General features: G+C 35.6%; 2 protein-coding genes across 2 annotated transcripts in view; both read left to right on the top strand.

Annotated features, from left to right (window-relative positions):
• LOC149415497 (uncharacterized) overlaps window positions 1-4,041 on the top strand; it is a 34,525-nt gene extending 30,484 nt beyond the window's left edge. Inside the window, exon 2 of the mRNA XM_089642228.1 lies at window positions 1,709-4,041. Coding sequence (XP_089498354.1) covers window positions 1,709-3,568 — 1,860 coding nt within the window. The 3' untranslated portion in view covers window positions 3,569-4,041. The remainder of the gene's footprint in view (window positions 1-1,708) is intronic.
• Window positions 4,042-4,281: 240 nt separating this feature from the next.
• Window positions 4,282-16,911, top strand: LOC149415496 (GDP-mannose 4,6-dehydratase-like). Its single transcript, XM_089642431.1, has 5 exons — window positions 4,282-4,712; window positions 5,508-5,934; window positions 8,773-9,005; window positions 13,039-13,254; window positions 14,756-16,911. Exons 1-5 carry the CDS (start codon window positions 4,644-4,646, stop codon window positions 14,885-14,887), a joined length of 1,077 nt encoding a protein of 358 aa, XP_089498557.1. The 5' UTR covers window positions 4,282-4,643; the 3' UTR covers window positions 14,888-16,911.
• Window positions 16,912-18,424: the final 1,513 nt, after the last annotated feature.

Genomic DNA, 18,424 nt, shown 5'->3' with positions numbered 1-18,424 from the left:
TACGCTAAATCAATTGAGCGTCGTTCTGCAAATTGAAGCTGCGAAACAAAGCGAAGAAAAATAAAGACAAATCAATTTGTTTGACGTTTGTTTATTATTATAAACCTAAACATGACGGCTTACGTGGTCGAGGGGTAATGCTCTCGACTAGCAGTTCTAAGAAAGCGGGTTCAAATCCTTGCGTGAACAAGAAAATTTTATTTTAATTTTAATTTAAAATTTATTAATTTGAAATAATATATAGTATACTTGCGGCACGTTCCAAGGTGGAAAATACTCTCAGTGTCGCCCTGGTGTAAAACCACCATTAAGAATTGAACGTTACTTGAAATGGTTTCAGCCGTGTTTTGTGGCCAGAGCTGAATAACTAGGTACTCCTCCACCTTCCTCTTCCCTGTTTTTTCCACTCCCCACCACCTTCAGCTTGACAAAATATCCCAATTGGGGATACCGTAGTCTCACTGACTCCAGACGGTTGGGATCAGATGGGTCTCTTATGCGGTATTCACATAAAAAACAAAAATAGCCAGGATGCCTTTCCCAAAATAAAGGAAAACGATCCAATAATATTACCTGGGTACCCATAATTAAAACATAATATATTGAGGATCGTACACTCAATATGTCAGGCCAAATTGGTTCAGTGTCTTGACCTGGGTTCAGGTGGTTTTTCCGTAAGCTTTAACCCTTAACAATGGGTTACAAACATTGTGAGCCTTGTATACTTACGTACTTACAAACCTTGGACGAAAAGTTATTGCAAAATAATTGTGTTTATACCTATACTAATTGGATATTTAATTATGGAAGTTCATATCTGTATTTATGATGATACTCGTTTATTGAAATTTTAAATAGCGTTTATTAAATTGTAGGAATAAATTAGTAGGTGTCATTTGAAAATATTAATTACTGAAAATAAATATGTATTCTAAAAGTAGGATAAATCAAATAAAATATCTAACAATAAACAAAATGATATAGTTAGAATTTGTACATCGCACCCGGTAGAAAAATGTATGATTGTATGAAAAGTGAAGAATTCGACGATGCTTCTAAAGCCACAACAATTGTTTGCACTACAAAAAGTTAAAACATCTGCCTGTTTTTGTTTTTTTTTTTTTTTTTTTTAATTTGCGCGTCTCAACGTAGTTATAGATAATCGTCATCATTGTACATTTATTTGTTAGACTTATTAAAACATTTGTTTGTTCGTTAGTCATTTTTGGGTAGGTAACCTGCCCCTACTTACCTACCTACTTATCTACGGGTTACGAACGTTTACAATCTGCAATCAGATCATTTTCACGAAACGTAATTTTATGTGTCTTATCTCTTAACTGTATCTCCATCAGGTATAAATACATTATTTTTAAGGTTTTGATAAATTGTTGAATATCACAATTTCACGCTTGTTGGAAAAATACCATGAAATGATTATGAAAAAAATATTTAAAAATACACCTGTTGATCCGATACAACAATCCGATTCAAGAATACATCACCAATTAACTCTCCATAATATGTATATTTATTTTACATGATTTCGGAAGCCTAAAATTATATTTTGTTCAAATCATTGCTAATGATAATTCTTAGAGTCATGAGCCACCTAAATAATGTTTGGATTAACATCACAACGCGATTATTGAAAATAATAATAAAACATCAATACACACGGTAAACAAATAATGCTTTCTTGTTACAGATGTCAGTGCGCCTTATTTTGGTAATGGCGGTTTGCAGATGGGGCCTCCTGGTGGAGGCAGCTCCAGCACCAGCCCTCCCCACCAAACTGGACCAAAACCAAACCAACGACCTCGATCAGTTATCACTTCCCAACTTCTCCGCAGCAAGTTCAGATGTAGATGTAAACCAAACGGTAGACCAAGTGGAGCAGATTCTAAAAGCCTACCCTTCTCTTCCTCGTCTCACGAAGGGGGACATATTGACTCTATTGAATAATATTACAACAGAGGATAAAATAACTCAACAAAAAAAATCCGACAAAAGAATTGCACACAAATCAAAAACAACAAAGTCTAACCGAGCATCTGATTCAAAACCTTTAATGGTCGTTTTGCCCTACAAAGCCGCAGATACTACCAACGGTGATGTGACAGAGCTGTACACAAAAGCGCCAATAATTAGATACATTTCTCCGAAACCAGTTCGAGGAAAAGTAGAAGATGATGTTTTAGATTCAGAAAGTGCTTTCACAAATCATAAATATACAGATGACGAAACTACAAAGAAATCAAAGCATACCTTGCAAGATGATTTTTGGCACAACGAAGCTCAGAGAGTAATGAACGACTTGAAGAAACAGAGCGATAGTGTTGCTCTGAAAAATGCACAAAAAGAAGAAAAAAACACAGATCCCAAAGAAGTACCTTTCAAAAAAATGCCATCTATAAAAACTGCCCAAAGTTTTAATCATAAGCTTCCGGAGATCGTAAGCGTGGAAACGTTCAGTCAAGATGGAAAAATTGGAAGCCAATCTACTGACCAGTCGGGTGAGTTTAGTGGCCCTTCGCTCCCAGAGAACATGAGTGATTTGTTGCAATCTGTGGGTTTGTATGGAAAAGACAACATTGCTGAGAACATCCCTTTCAAGTATATAGATAACCCCAGCACAGAAACCGCGAAACTAGTGGAATATTCAGATATTCAGACACCACTAAAACCTTTTCAGAGTGTCCTTCTTCCAGAGAGTTCAGCCTACATGGAGTTTAAACCGATGCCCTTCGCAAAGAAGCCCTCCAAAGAAGCTCAAAATTTAGATGACATTTTAAATAGCTACGGTATTTTCGGAGCTGTCAATGAAGAATACCTTCCTAATTTGAGTGCTAATTCACACATAAACATGGGCCAAGATTTGAATAAAAATACAGAATTTATTCAACCTGATATATTTCCAGCCGATATGACGAGTATGTTAACAGAAATGGGATTGACAGGCAAAAGGGGAAGAAAATTAAACTTCCGAGAATCCGAAAGCGAAGAAACTAAGCTCAATAAAAATAGTGGTTTTGATCTGGATGTAAACGAAACAGATGGATATTCTTTAGGAGCAGGACCTGATCCAATGTCAGTTGAAGAGATCTATCCCACTCAAGAATTGGGAGAATTGGTTAAACGACAAGAAACTGAACCAGTAACTGAGAAACTTATAGAGATAATCTCAGAGTCAACCTCAAAAAATAATGGCGATGAGGATGATTCGAGTAGCAATACCAACAGCGACGATGCAGATGGTGATGAATCAAAGTCTAATAATGACAGTGATAGCGCAGAAAAAATTGCCGTTAGTAACACCAGTGAAAAATTGGAGAGTCTTGGCAATGAAACACCAAATATAGCAGATTTGGAGAGTTCCTTCGGAGCGAGTCCAGCTGACAATGATCCTTCAGAGGCAGAATTACCACCGCCAAGAAAAAATGGCTTCTATTACATGGTCGATTGGAATTCATTCCTCGAAGTTGGAGAGGGAGATACTAAAGTTAATATTAGATTCAACCCAAAGCTTGGTGACCCTCAAAGGTTCTTAGCCGTGACTGTGCCTTAAGTACAATAATAATGTTCATTTTAGTATGTAGTTATGTGGTATCTATTTATTTTCATTTGGGAGAAATTTTGTACATAAATATTAACAAATTATTTTAAGGATTCTACACATTATTAGCCACAAATAAAGGCACTTACACTAAATTATGACTGAAACAATGTTGTTAAAATAATAAACATAAAAAACTTTAGATGTGAAGCATCTTTACGCCCCCTTTAATTTAAGTCAAACTTAGGACGGGTTATTTCACAGAATTTGAACAATTCACCTAATTTCAAAGTTAATATTCAAGTCCTGTTATTAAATACTGTGAAGCAACCGGTCTATGATGAAATAATAACAGAACTTAATTGGAACTTTCACAGAGTTTGAATTTTAATTTTGAAATCAGATGAATTGTTCAAATTCTGTCAAACAACCCGTCCTTAGAATTAAATTTATGTTTAAACATTTTCTACTGTTTTGATAAATGAATGAAGACACAATTTTGTAAATAAATTAGTTGATAGGATAAACAAAAAAACTTGCATTATTTAAATCTATACATTGCATTACTTATTATTGCCTACTTTGTGGATTTATTTTACCTCCATGCAGCGGTAAAAACTTACCACTTTATTTATAGACAAAGCAGCTATAAACATTGACACCGTTTTCTATTTTCTATGCAACTGACAATTGACAATAGATATCTATGGACAATCGCTTTGCTATGGAATTACTGACAAACAAGTGACGTTTGCGGGAAAATAAAACTAGATACCGGCTGCGTTGTCACGAAATATAAATATGAACATTATATTCGTAAAGTATTGATGATAAAACTGTTTCCTTCGAAGAATTTGAACCATGATTGAAGTCATTGGTTTTTAAGTTGCATCTGTCTTTACAGACAGGTGTCTGTTTACTTTACACATGTGTTAATGTATAATCGCCTCCTATTGATAAGCGATCACTCAGCAACTACTGCCGCTGACGATTTCAGTCGACGTGTGACATTTTGAGTGGCGGGTGTGCATTGTCCTCAGTCGGTGTCGTAAAGCGCTAGTTGGCTGAAGTCTACAGTTTTCCAGTCATGGCTGACAATAATACCAATTCAGATTCCCCCAGGAAAGTCGCCCTCATCACTGGCATTACCGGACAGGTAATCTACATTATTATTATCATTTGAGATGGTAAATATATCTCTCAATTTTACATTCAACTAAGCAGCAAATTTTATTTTATCTTTGCCACAGTTATGGGAAATGTATACCAAGTGTGCATTTAAAAAAGGTGACTGAAATATTGTCTGGAAATTCCCTGCATTCAATAAACATTGTCAGAAAAAAATCAGTTTTGATGACCCGGTAAAATAGTTTGTGTGCTTTAAAAATATGTCTTTTACTATGCACACAAAATAAGTGCTGATTGCGCAAATATATAAACAATAGAATTGCAAAATTGAATATACATTTGAATGCTGAACAAACAGCAAAATTGTGCAACATGTTTCTTTGAATAATTGATAAGTTTTAAAAATGGTTAATTTTTTTTTGTTCATCTACTCTAAATGCCCAAACCATTTAAGTGACCCATTCTAAATTTTATCTATTACCCTTATCGATTTCTTCTAGAGCTCCACATTTTTAACACGGTCATACAAGATATATCCCCACACATTCCGATACCTCATTTCTACAGCTTACATGATATATCCCTACACATTCAGGTATCTCATTTCTACAGCTTACAAGATATATCCCCACACATTCAGGTATCTCATTTCTACAGCTTACAAGATATATCCCCACACATTCAGGTATCTCATTTCTACAGCTTACAAGATATATCCCCACACATTCAGGTATCTCATTTCTACTCATTCTACTGTAGGAATTATGAAAGAATGATTACTGTAGGAATGTCTTTAGTAAATGAATCGCTCTCCATCCATCAGGATGGGTCATATTTGGCCGAGCTTCTCCTGGACAAGGGCTACATAGTCCACGGGATCATTCGCCGGTCCAGCACTTTCAACACGGGGCGCATCCAGCACCTCTACGAGGACCCAGCCAGCCACCGTCAAGGGCGCATGAAGCTGCATTACGGGGACATGACGGACGGCAGCTGCCTGGTGTCCATCATATCGCAGGTGCGGCCGACGGAGGTGTATAACCTGGCCGCGCAGAGCCACGTGAAGGTGTCCTTCGAGCTGGGCGAATACACAGCGCAGGTCGACGGTCTAGGCACTCTCCGGCTGCTGGATGCCCTAAAGTCAACCGGAGTGGGGGCCAAATTCTACCAGGCGTCCACGTCGGAGCTCTACGGCAGCGCCCCTGCCCCGCAGTCGGAGACCACCCCATTCTACCCTAGATCACCATACGGTAATACAGATTCCATGACAAGACAGAACATTGAAGGAAGTTTATTTTAAAAAAAAAACTGACCTGTTCCATTTTGTTAGTGTGCTATTTTGTCCCTGTTCTGTAGAGTTCGAGTACATCCACCACTCAATCTAGTTTGCTATTAACTCCAAACTCTTGTTTGTTATAATAACGGAAGTTAAAGTTTTATTTTTGTTTATAATGCAAATAAATCTCTAACTTTGTCATTACATATAAGTTATATGTGCAAAGAGATGTGCAAAATGGGTACCCAAAACCATTTGAAATGCAAAATGGAAATGGGTCAAAACTTTTCCATTTGAAAATGCAAAATGGATTTTAGAAAAGCATTTCAAATGCAAAATACCTATTTTCAAAATGCATTGAAAATGCAAAATGGTTTCCCAGGTCAAACAATTAAAATAATTATAGAATTTTTAAACAATTTTGTCATTTAATAATGGACATCAATGTAGAACAAACATATTACATGATGTAAATCCAAAATCACCACGACTACAGATTATGAAACCACAAAAATTTTGCGCGGGACTAATGTTGCCAACGTAAAAACATAGAAACTGCTATCTAACATTTAATATTACAGCGTCATGGCCCCATGTTCAGTATTTTTTGTAATGGTATCACTCAATTGCCAGGGCTCCTACCAGGGAACAACTTGACAAATTAAATTATCTCTCATAGCGAGGTTGGGGACCGACTGATGGGGTCTTATGAAAAAAAGATGAGTGGAGATAGTAGGAAGAATGTTGCAAAAAAGAATTTAAAATGGAAAATGAATTGAGAAAAGCATTTAAAATGCAAAATGGAAAATGGAAAATACCCATTTTGCATTTTGCATTTCCATTTCAAATGGATTTATTTGAAATAAAGCATATCTCTGCATATAACAAACATCCAAACCATTTTATGGATCTGTATACAATGACGGCCGTGTGTGGTGAATTCTTAAAATCGTGAATGAGCAACTTTTTATGACAATTTCTTGCTTGCAAGGTATTTATGTGAAGATTTCCATATTGTCGGTCAAGATTTATCACTTAGAACTTCAATTGAATTTCAGTTTGCACAATATTTTATAAGCCTTTGCTGGGTAGTGTGCAGGGCCATTAAATAACTCTCTTCCCATATCTTAAAATAAGATTTATTGTGTACTGCAGTTTACTGTGGGTATTAATAATCAGTGGCGGCTTGTGACTTTTGAGTGTGATAGAATGCTAAATTTGAAAAATTCCGACACTATTGATGTTGTTTAGTTCAAAACGATTTTTTTTCTTAAATTCAATATTTTTTATGAAGATTTTCAGGAAATTTCAGTTTGGCCAGATTTCCTGAAAATCTTCATACCAAAAACCGAATTTTAGAAAAATAAAAGAAAACGTTTTCGGCTACAACAACATCCATAATGCCATTTTTTTTTTTAATAATATTAGCACTCTTAACACAACCAAAAGTCAAGAGCCTCCACTGTTAATAATCTTCAGTACAATTTTTTATTAATCTTTATCCTATTATGAAATGATGTAAGATTAAACAATTATTGTAAATTCTAAATTTGAGATCAAGAAATACATCATTGTTTGATATTTTGTATTAACCTCTATTTATTTATTTGGAGAAATATATTATCAAAAACAGTCAAAATGCAAAAACGATACTTTAAACAGCTCTACTACAAAACTACAAATTTGTATATCCGACATTGTTCTTCGGGACTGTTAATATTATAGAAAAAAAAATCGAACTTCTAATAAACTGGTATTGGTAGAAACATACAAATAAAATGTATACTTAAAACGTACATTTTAACAAAAATGCGCATTGATAAATTTAAATAATGAAAATATGTAATTAATTTATACTTAACACACTTCAGGCGGGAAAGGTAGTTCTACCCGTTCGGTCGATTGATGCTTGACGGCGGGAAGGGTAGTTCTACCTTTTGCGCCGGCCTCATTTCCATGGCAGAAAAGGCGGAATTATTCAATGTTTTTATATGAATACCATAAACCAATCTGTTTGTAAAGGTCCCAACTATATGTACAAAATTATCGAATCGTAATGCAAGTATTCTTTTCGTATTTATCTTCGTGCCTTTCGTTTACATCGGTATTTCAACAAAAGGATAGTATATGATTTGTTATTGTAGTAATTCAATTCCAGGAATAAGGGTTTTTATGACCGTGAAACCCGATTCGAATCTCTATCTCTGTTCCGCACCCACTCAACTCCTATGTGCAAGCGAGCGAGAGATGTCGGGTGTATTTAAAGAAAGCAGGTATGGGCAAATCGATAGGCGAACCGTAATAAATATATTACACGGTTAATTGAGTTGCATTTCAAATAATATTCGATTTTCGTTTAGTACTTCTTTTATAGCTTGGGTATGCTGAGTTACTACATAGAAATTTTTATTATTTTCGAAGATATAGCGATTTAAAACAAATTAAAGAAATTTGCGCAGGACCATCATTTTCTTCTGGAGACAACGTAGCGCCAGCATAAAAAATACCCGCCAGCAATGTGTTAAAACGTTGTTTGTATTAGGTCATAGGTAACTATATATCAATTTAAAAACCATAAATAAATAAACGGAACAGCCCCAATAAATATAATGGTCACAATTCACAATTGATTTCATAACTTTATTTTGCCCTTTTGACTGCAATTTTTTTTTTATTGGTTGGGAAATCGAATGCTGGCGGTGCAGTGTGTTGACGAGGCCAACCGTGTATAAGGAATCTGAGATTCCCCAAAGTTTCTAGCATCGACGATGAATATGTTAATGGTAGTCAATTCTTTCATTCCCCTTTTCAGCTTGCGCCAAAATGTACGGCTATTGGATAGTGATAAACTATCGAGAGGCCTATGGAATGTACGCCTCCAACGGGATATTGTTCAACCACGAGTCTCCCCGGAGAGGAGAGAGCTTTGTGACGAGGAAGATCACCCGAGGAGTGGCCAAGATCAGCCTGGGGCTCATGACGCACTTGGAGCTGGGCAACCTGGACAGCCGCAGGGATTGGGGCCATGCTAAAGATTACGTTCTGGTAAGTTTACTTAAAAAAAAAAACACTTTATTTTCTGTCTTGTTTTTTTAGGGATTTATAGTTTTTTTTATTTAGCTCTGCACAGGAGGCCCTGACGAAATTTTTTCCCTCAGGGCCTATGTCATCCTTGGGGATGCTGAGTGTAGGGTCTTTTTAGGGAAAGGAAAGAGAGGAAGTTCTGGGAAGGAAAAGGGTTTGAGCTGTAAAAGGCTTTTCCACAAAGTGTATTAGGAGCCTATATTCTCTCATTTGTGATAATGTCGTCTAACGATAATGATGTTATTTAAGCCTACTATTACATCTGACTTCGCCGAAGACAACAATTATATTGGATACATAGAAAGAAATATCATTTGTAGATTGTTTTTAGCCGCAAGAGAATTGACAGAATATGATAATGTATTTCATTCATTTTATAGAATGAGTAAAATAATGAGGATATCTTTCCTCACATAATCTGCGAGATTACTATTATACAGACACGGGTACTTTCCTCGCATAATCTGTGAGATTATTACTATACAGACATGGGTACTTTCCTCCCATAATCTGCGAGTTTACTATTGTATAGACACGGGTACTTTCCTCGCGTAATCTGCGAGATTACTATTGTACAGACGCGGGTACTTTCCTCGCGTAATCTGCGAGATTACTATTATACAGACACGAGTACTTTTCAACGATCTGAACAAATTTAGCAACTATCCTTGCCATTATTTTTAACAGTGATAAGCTCAGGAGTCTGACGCGCGGGACAACGGGCGCCATGAAGCTTGCATACTAGAGTTAGGTTACTTTATATGGAAGTAGCAGCAATGCGTCTATGTAGCGGAGCTTCAGTAGACAGTTGGCAATTAATATAAAATAAATTTATAATTTAGATATTATGCAACTAAACATACAAGATGAAGAGATGCAGCTATTGGGCAAACCGAGATGGAATTACTTGACGAGTTCTGAGAACTTTTTTTTTTTTTTAACCTTTCCCTTACTATGCTAAAAAAATCCACGCGTTCCGGTACTGTGTAGTCAATACACATCTCAAAATAAGCGATTTAATATAGGAAAAATATGAATATTCATAGCTAATCGATTATGTTTATTATATTTTATATCAAACGTGATAATAATTGTAATTTAATTGCTGAAAACATGAAAAAACCATTGGCAGATGCTAAAGAAACGTGCGAGGGGTCCACATCTAACGAAGGTTCGCGGGCGACTGGCTAGCGGCTGGCGGCTGGCACAAACACAGCTGTGCGGTTGTAGGTATCGATGGTCTAAATCAAAATACAACTGCAGACGTGTGGATGTCTCATGTTACCGCATAGGGAATTGAAGCGGGACATCAATAGCGTGTCATTTCCTCGCACACTCTTCGCGTATTAGTATCACATGGTTGATTGTATTGGTGTATTTGTTCCCGATTTTTAACAAAAATCTCTGATTTTTAATTGAATTTGAAAACTATGTAAAATATTATTTTTTAATTCAGTGCATAAATGTATAACGGAGGAATACCTAAAATCTGAACCCAGAATTTATTATATTTATAGAGTTATTAAGTTATTAGAAGCAATGTGTAGTAAATACACGCCACAGATAAGGAAAGGTTAATGAAAGAGAAACATTCCCGGGTTACGAATAACCCGACAATATTTGAAAATCTCCTACTACCACCACAGTAAGCGGAAAATGTTGCTTGTGTTGTGGTGGAGGACTTAGCCAGGCGAGGAATTGAACACACTACGCCTGGGTGGGACCCCAACGCAATGCCAACTCAGCCACCGACGAGTCAAATTATAGATTATGAGTCAATTTTTGAACAAGGGCGCGGTATTCTATTAAATCATTCTTTCAGTCTTCTGCCTCATGCCATTTATTGATTAGATTGATGCTTCGTAAAATGTCACAATCTTATCATGAGCTGTAATCAATTTAATAGTTTGTGTAATATGCGTTAGATAGTTTAAATTTATGGATTAATGTATCATTCTGCCTTATTAGCCTCTCTGGGCTGGGCTTAGTTAATTATGTAACTCTGATAAGATAACATCACTTACAATTTAAAGTTCAACTACAGGGTTTTCCAAAAAGAGGTGTTATTTTGAATAGCCCGCTATTTCGGTAGATGTTACTTTTGAAGCTGTCATTTTTTGACATTTGACAAGTAGAAACTACGCCATTAATAAAAATGGAACGATACACGCTTCAACAGCGCATTGAAATTATTAAAATACACTTTAGTGAATCAAATGCAAATCATCTTGAGTGATGAGGCCCATTTCCACCTCGGTGGCTTCGTCATCCAGCAAAATTGTCGCATCTGGGGCTAGGAAAACCCAAGAGTTATTGTTGAAAAGCCTCTCTATCCTCAACGTGTGACTGTTTGGTGCGGTTTATGGTCCGGCGGAGTCATTGGACCTTACTTTTTCGAAAATGAGGCAGGAGCAACAGTTACGGTGAATGGATTGCGCTATCGAGAGATGATTAATGATTTTTTATGGCCGGAATTGGATGGTATTGATCTGGACAACGTTTACTTTCAACAAGACGGCGCTACGTGCCACACAAGCAATGAAACCATTGATCTTTTACGATTGAATATCAAAATAACACCTCTTATTGGAAAACCCTGTACATACATCAATATTGAACCTTTTTTAGGTTCTATTCCCCAAAACATCATTGTTTATACTTTAAACTCGAAAATACTAAACATTCCTATGAACAAAACAAAATTTCTTAATCATGAACACTTCTTATGATATCAGTTTTATTTATTGATTTTTTAAATGCTAACCTACTGGCGGGCACACCTCGGTGAGTCACATGACCGGGTGCGCGCTGTTCTGGGTGCGACGTATCAAAAATCCTATATTTTCATCGAAATGTTGTCAAATATATGTGAAGAATCAAAGTTCAAGATGGATAAAGTTGTTTTGTATAATTCAAATTCTTTCGACAATCACAAAATAAAACATAAAACCATGAAATATAGAATGCAAACACTTCTGTGATGAAAAAAAAAGTAAAGAATAGAAAAGAATAAAAACACATTGGATATTCTAACAGCATTATTTAAACAACATTGAAATTGAGTAAAAATGAAACAAAGAGTATTCATGTGATATGAGAAAAAATCATCCTCATCTTCAACAGAATCCGCTGTGGCAATGCAGGTTTAGCAAACTATTTCCTGAACACAATAATTTTTGCAAATACGCTCGACACATTTCTTGCATTTGACTGTAGTGATTTATGACTTTCACAAGGTGACAGGGTCCAACTTTTCTTTCAGGTGCTTGATAAGAAGCATGTTCTTCCCAATATTTAAAAGCGACCGAGAGTAACACGACAGGGCGTGAGTTTCACTCATTCCGGCAATTTGCAACCTCTCACTTTCGTAACATGATTGTGACTGACGGGCGATGACTAGATGAGCGAGGGTAGTGCGCCCAGAGCGGAAATATAATGAACTAAGATTGCATTAAACTCCCGAGATATTCTGTCTATTGCTTTTCCTCGCAAACTGCAAAAAACTAGGAATGCCGCACTCACTGCGTCCGCGCGCCCGCCGGTAGGTTAAGGTATTTTAGAATCCTCGATCTAACAAAAATATCTTTTCTCAAGAGAAAAAAACTGTATATTATTATCCCTTTTTAAATGATTTTAAAGCATTTTTTTAATAGTGATTAAAATGGTATGAATTAATTGGTGACCGGATAAATCATCACAATGATAATTCATCACTTGTTTAAAAAGTTATATAAAATCATGGAAAGTGATGAAACAAAAACTTTATTAACTGGGTTAATTAGGGTAGGTTAGGTTAGGTTAGGTTAAAAAAAAATAATTTTCACCGTTTCTAACGACTTTTTATCACTTTTAAAAAGTGTGTTGAATAATCACTGTGTTGAGTTATCATGGAACCGAATTAATTAAATAGAAAGAAATATTTTGGCGAATAACAGTTTTGTTGAGATTACGATAAATGAATAAAAAATAATATTTTGCGTATAATGTTTTTCAGGCAATGTGGATAATGCTCCAGCAGGACAAGCCTGGAGACTATGTGATAGCCACGGGAGAGACGCGCTCTGTGCGCGAGTTCGTGGAGGCGGCCTTCAATCACGTTGGCATAAAGGTGCGCTGGGAGGGGGAGGGAGTGACGGAGGTGGGGCTCCACGCCGAGACGGGCAAGCTCCTCGTCAAGGTCAACTCCAAGTATTTCCGCCCGACTGAAGTGGTAAGTTATTTATTTGACAGAAGGGAAACACATGCAGTGAAACTCTTATAAAGTCAGCACTCTAGAGTGGCACTAAACCCCAACATTCAAATTTGTTCACAAGCTCTACGTTGCTTGAAATGGCTTTAGCCATTTTTTGTAACCATACCTGTATACCCAGATACTTCCCCACGTTTCCCTTCCCATCTTCTTCCCCTCCTCAAACCCTTCAACCTCACAACAAACCCTGATTGGGGATACCGTAGTCGCACTGGTTAGCAGGGAGCATTTGGTACTCTTGTGCGATATTGCCATTAAATACTAGCAATGATTTATCTGTAAATTCCAAAGGAGTGGTTATCTAACGCGGCGTTAAAGTTAGAGTAAGTACGTCAGAGATATAGTCACTTCCGAGGGCCACGACTCTATCGCCGGCAGACTTCAGTCATTACATGAGCGCCGACCTACTTGTCTTGTCTTGCTGCTATAAATTTTGTCTAGTAAAACTAATATATTATTATCCAAGAAAGGAAACACTTTGTGGATTGACATTAGATAAATGAAAAAAAATCTTTGTTTTAAACCACTATATTGAGTTATATAGGTCAACCGGTTTTGGTTGGACTCAACTTTTTTCAGGACAATGAATAATAAACTAAATTAAAATACAGAGGACAGTTACAAGGTAAACAAAAGGAAAAGAGAAAGCATATGCGAGAGGGAGAGAACATTGAAGACAGGCTGGTGGAGTGGTAGGTCTGGGGCGGGGATTACATTGGGAAAAGAGAACAACTTTAAAATTGGACCTTCCACCCAGTTTCACTCCCGTCAAAAGGTTTAAAATATAACCTCCACTATACCAAACATAATTATAGTGTTGCCATTGAAAATGTTGCAGTGGATGTTGAAACGGCGTTACACAAGACTCCACGAATATTCCAGTATAAAACTGCAGAACTGAAAAAATTAAAACTTAGTGTTTACAAAGGCCGATAAAGGCAATACTGTATAAGCATTAGAAATATCCAAATTGAATAAAAAAAAATTTTTTTTTAACTCACCCTCAATTCTTACTGTAATAATTTACATTCATGCTAAAATTACTGTAATAGGTGCAGTACATTGAAACTCTCTTATTTCCAAGTGACAACATGAAAAATAACTTTGTATGTGGGATAAACTGGGCCATTTTTCAAATTCAGTCTTCAAGGGACCGAAAAAACCGGATTTCTTAAGCACGAAAACTTCTTAAGCGAGTTTCACTGTATCTATTCCATATAGAATTTAAAAGATTACAAAGATGTAGAGGAACCTTGTAAGTGGGTTTCATTGTTTATACAATTTATTGCGAGTTTCAGAGCTGCAATCCCCCGAAATAATCGATAATTTGTTATAAAACATTAAATATTTTTTGCGAGTCCATTATCTCTATTTGACATACGGCAGTCTAGTTGTATTAGAGTTATATATTTAAGATTCCTCTATTTTTAAAGATGCATTCATTGGTTGTTCTTACTTCCAGGATCTCTTGTTGGGAGACGCCTCAAAAGCGGAACGGGATCTCGGTTGGAAGCCCAAGGTGACCTTCGATGAACTAGTCAAAGACATGATGGACTCCGACATAGCTCTTATGAAGAAGAACCCCCAGGCGTGAGAACTGGCCTAGCTCCTAGATTGGTCAGTTTGATCATTGGATGAACTAACCGAACCTATACAAGTTAAATTAATTTTGACGAGACTTACCGAGGATAAATGCATTTTCTAATTTGTGGCTTTCCGTATTGATTTTTAAGAAAGAAGCTGTAAACCTTTATATATTAGGTTATTCTATTATGTTATATTAAATTCTACCCTTCTGTTAGCCTACCGTTGAGGTGTTCAAATTGTTAGATTAAAGGTTAAAAAAATATATGATTGAATATATTTTTCTTTTGAAATTACATTACGATGTGTTGTAACATCAATGTATTCCAGGCATCGATGGAATTGAAATATGAATTATATTGGTAGGAATAATTCATATTTTAATAGGCCACTTACAGCACATTTTAATTTAAAAAAAAATTCAGTACAGGCATAAAATTCTAAAACATTCTGTAAATTTCAAAAAATATTTTGTAATCATGGCGATTTTTTGAAAACATCAAGGACCGGAAGTAATATTTTATGAATGCAAAAAAATTTTTTTTGCATGAAATTGAAATTTGTAAGTCGCTGAGTCAGAAGCCAAAAAAATCGTAAGAAATTCGCTGCATAATATCTGTCAAAATTTTGACAGGGAGCGGACTCTATGTTGTGTTTTATTGTTTAAACAAGGATTCATCAACTACTTAGGGTCAGAGATTGTAAAAATAACAAAAGATATTATATTTTTTCTTTGTGCAAAAATACTTTGGCTATAGGAAAAAGATTTTTCGTGTACCGAGAAATGAAGTTGCCAGAAAGTGTTATGGTTATGTGAAGATTGTCATCATGAATGAATCTATTTTCGGCAATTTGTCAAACTGACCCAAACCAATTATTTGAACCATTTTTCAAATAATATGCTTTATAATTTCATTTAAAAGGGTTTGCAGGCTGCCCAAGTGAAGTTGCTATATTAAAAAAAAAACAGTGTTGAATTTTATAAAAATTTGTTATTAACTTTATTATTAAAAAATGTATTCATCTATTTTTTTTAGTAACATCCTTGAAATGTTAGTAGAAATATCTATCTACACCATTTTTTCCAAGTCATTATAAAATGCGTTCAAGTGGCCTATTCAAATTTTAAAAATCTGAAGATATGAGTTAAAAAACTGATATTTCTCCTAAAAAAATCGCTGTTATAAAGACACACTTAACAAGAAATAGCGAATAGATCACAAGATATTATGTAGCTCATAAATCTTTGTAAAACCAATAATTTTCCTTTGTGTAGTATAATAATTTGAACATCTCTGTATTTCCTTCTGTAAGTCCTTTGGCCTTGTAAATCTCTTGGAATATGTAAAAGTTTCGCAGATTCAATTAACAGGTTCTACAGGTGACAATAATGAGATCATAGATAAAAGTAATGAGTAGTTCCTGTGTAAGTATTCTCTTTAACCTCATCTACACGGCTGTCGCAAATGTGGTTATCCCCCATGCGGATGTCACTAAAACACATGTGTACATTACGCCGCAAGGTGGGATAGATTACGTTGGAAAAGCCAACATTGAAAAGGTTAAGGTCACCACTGTGATCTGTAGAACAGGTCAATTGAATTATGGCGATAGTGAAAGGCACTTTAACTAAAACCACCCCAAACAAGGCCAGGACACTGAAACAAATCGGCCTCTTCTTTATACAGGGTGTATCGGCACTAACCCGACAAACTTTAACCAGCTATTCCTTAGCACATTTGGAGTAAAAAATGTTATGTGCACTTTGCTGTCCGGTAACGTTTTTTTTTAATAAAAAATTAATTAAACATATTTTCACCACATGTCACCACTGTTTTATCCTTTGTCAAAATTTGAAAGCAACATCGCAACTCTCGCGTGTTGCTGCGAACGAAGCCCGTATTACATAATCCAGTACCAGAAAAGAAATATTTTATTTAACAATAATGATTATTCACATTTTTCGTATGCGAATCACTGATTGTCTTCTTGTATTGTACACATCAGTTTTATTTTTGTATCTAAATTGTTTCACCTCTGGAATGCTTTGGTTTCACCTCTTACGCGTTTCACGTATTAAATAGTCTAATTTTGAAACTAAGAAACTAATTAGTAGATTTCCTGAATTTATAATCGAAGTCCAATAATTCTGAGCACTTTTAAAAACAATTTTCCTCACTTAGGTACTTATCAATAATAATAATTGGATTATTTGAACAGCGCCGTTGTTTTTTAAATCACCGTAAGTGCTCTGTCAAAATGTTACTTGCTAGGCTATCCTACAACGTATATTTTTTAATAAATTTAGTTATTTACAACTTCGCGGAATGTGATTTATGAATATTATTGCTTATGTTAAAAGCCTTCCAGAATTACCGGAATATAACGAGCAGCTTGACACACTTAAGTTTATTTCCACTAATTTGAAGGTACAAAGAATGTATAGTTTTAAAAACAATCCCGATGAATCAAAAAACGGTTCATATAAAACTGCTGCGCAACACACTGAGACAAAGGAAAGCACTCACACAAACGTCATGACTGCATTGGATTGACCACCTGCAAATGAATGCTGCCAGATTGCTAATTTATTTAAACAATAATTATTAAATTTTATTTAAAATATCGCAATTTTTTTAAAAAATCGACAATAAATTACAACTATAATTTAAAAAAAATATTCTTAACCCCACGCTTTTTCGTAATTGATTAATTAATTCAGAATTTAAACGTTGCTTGAAATGACTAGCCGTATTTGGTGACCAGATCTGAATATCCAGGTTCAGAATTTAAACGTTGCTTGAAATGACTAGCCGTATTTGGTGACCAGATCTGAATATCCAGGTTTAGAATTTAAACGTTGCTTGAAATGACTAGCCGTATTTGGTGACCAGATCTGAATATCCAGGTTCAGAATTTAAACGTTGCTTGAAATGACTAGCCGTATTTGGTGACCAGATCTGAATATCCAGGTTTAGAATTTAAACGTTGCTTGAAATGACTAGCCGTATTTGGTGACCAGATCTGAATATCCAGGTTCAGAATTTAAACGTTGCTTGAAATGACTAGCCGTATTTGGTGACCAGATCTGAATATCCAGGTTTAGAATTTAAACGTTACTTGAAATGACTAGCCGTATTTGGTGACCAGATCTGAATATCCAGGTTCAGAATTTAAACGTTGCTTGAAATGACTAGCCGTATTTGGTGACCAGATCTGAATATCCAGGTTTAGAATTTAAACGTTGCTTGAAATGACTAGCCGTATTTGGTGACCAGATCTGAATATCCAGGTACTTCCTCACCTTCCACTCCTTCCCTTAGCCATAAAACTTACCCCAATTCAACATAAAAATTGTTTAAATTATCGGATGTAATGAAATGCATAATAATTAGACCCCAAAATACTTAATTATTCAGGGAAATAAACCCCTGAGTCATCAGTTGGAAATACCAACGACATTAAGTGAAATTAACAATGCAATAATCCTATTATTGCATTGTTTAAAATTTCACTTAATTATTAGCATTAGCAAATAATATGGGGA

The sequence above is a fragment of the Hesperophylax consimilis genome, chromosome 18, assembly GCF_061612785.1.
Source record: "Hesperophylax consimilis isolate HC1 chromosome 18, BYU_Hcon_1.0, whole genome shotgun sequence".
NCBI lineage: Eukaryota > Metazoa > Arthropoda > Insecta > Trichoptera > Limnephilidae > Hesperophylax > Hesperophylax consimilis.
The sequence above is the reverse complement of the archived record's forward strand: the minus strand, read 5'-3'. Positions and strand labels throughout refer to the sequence as shown.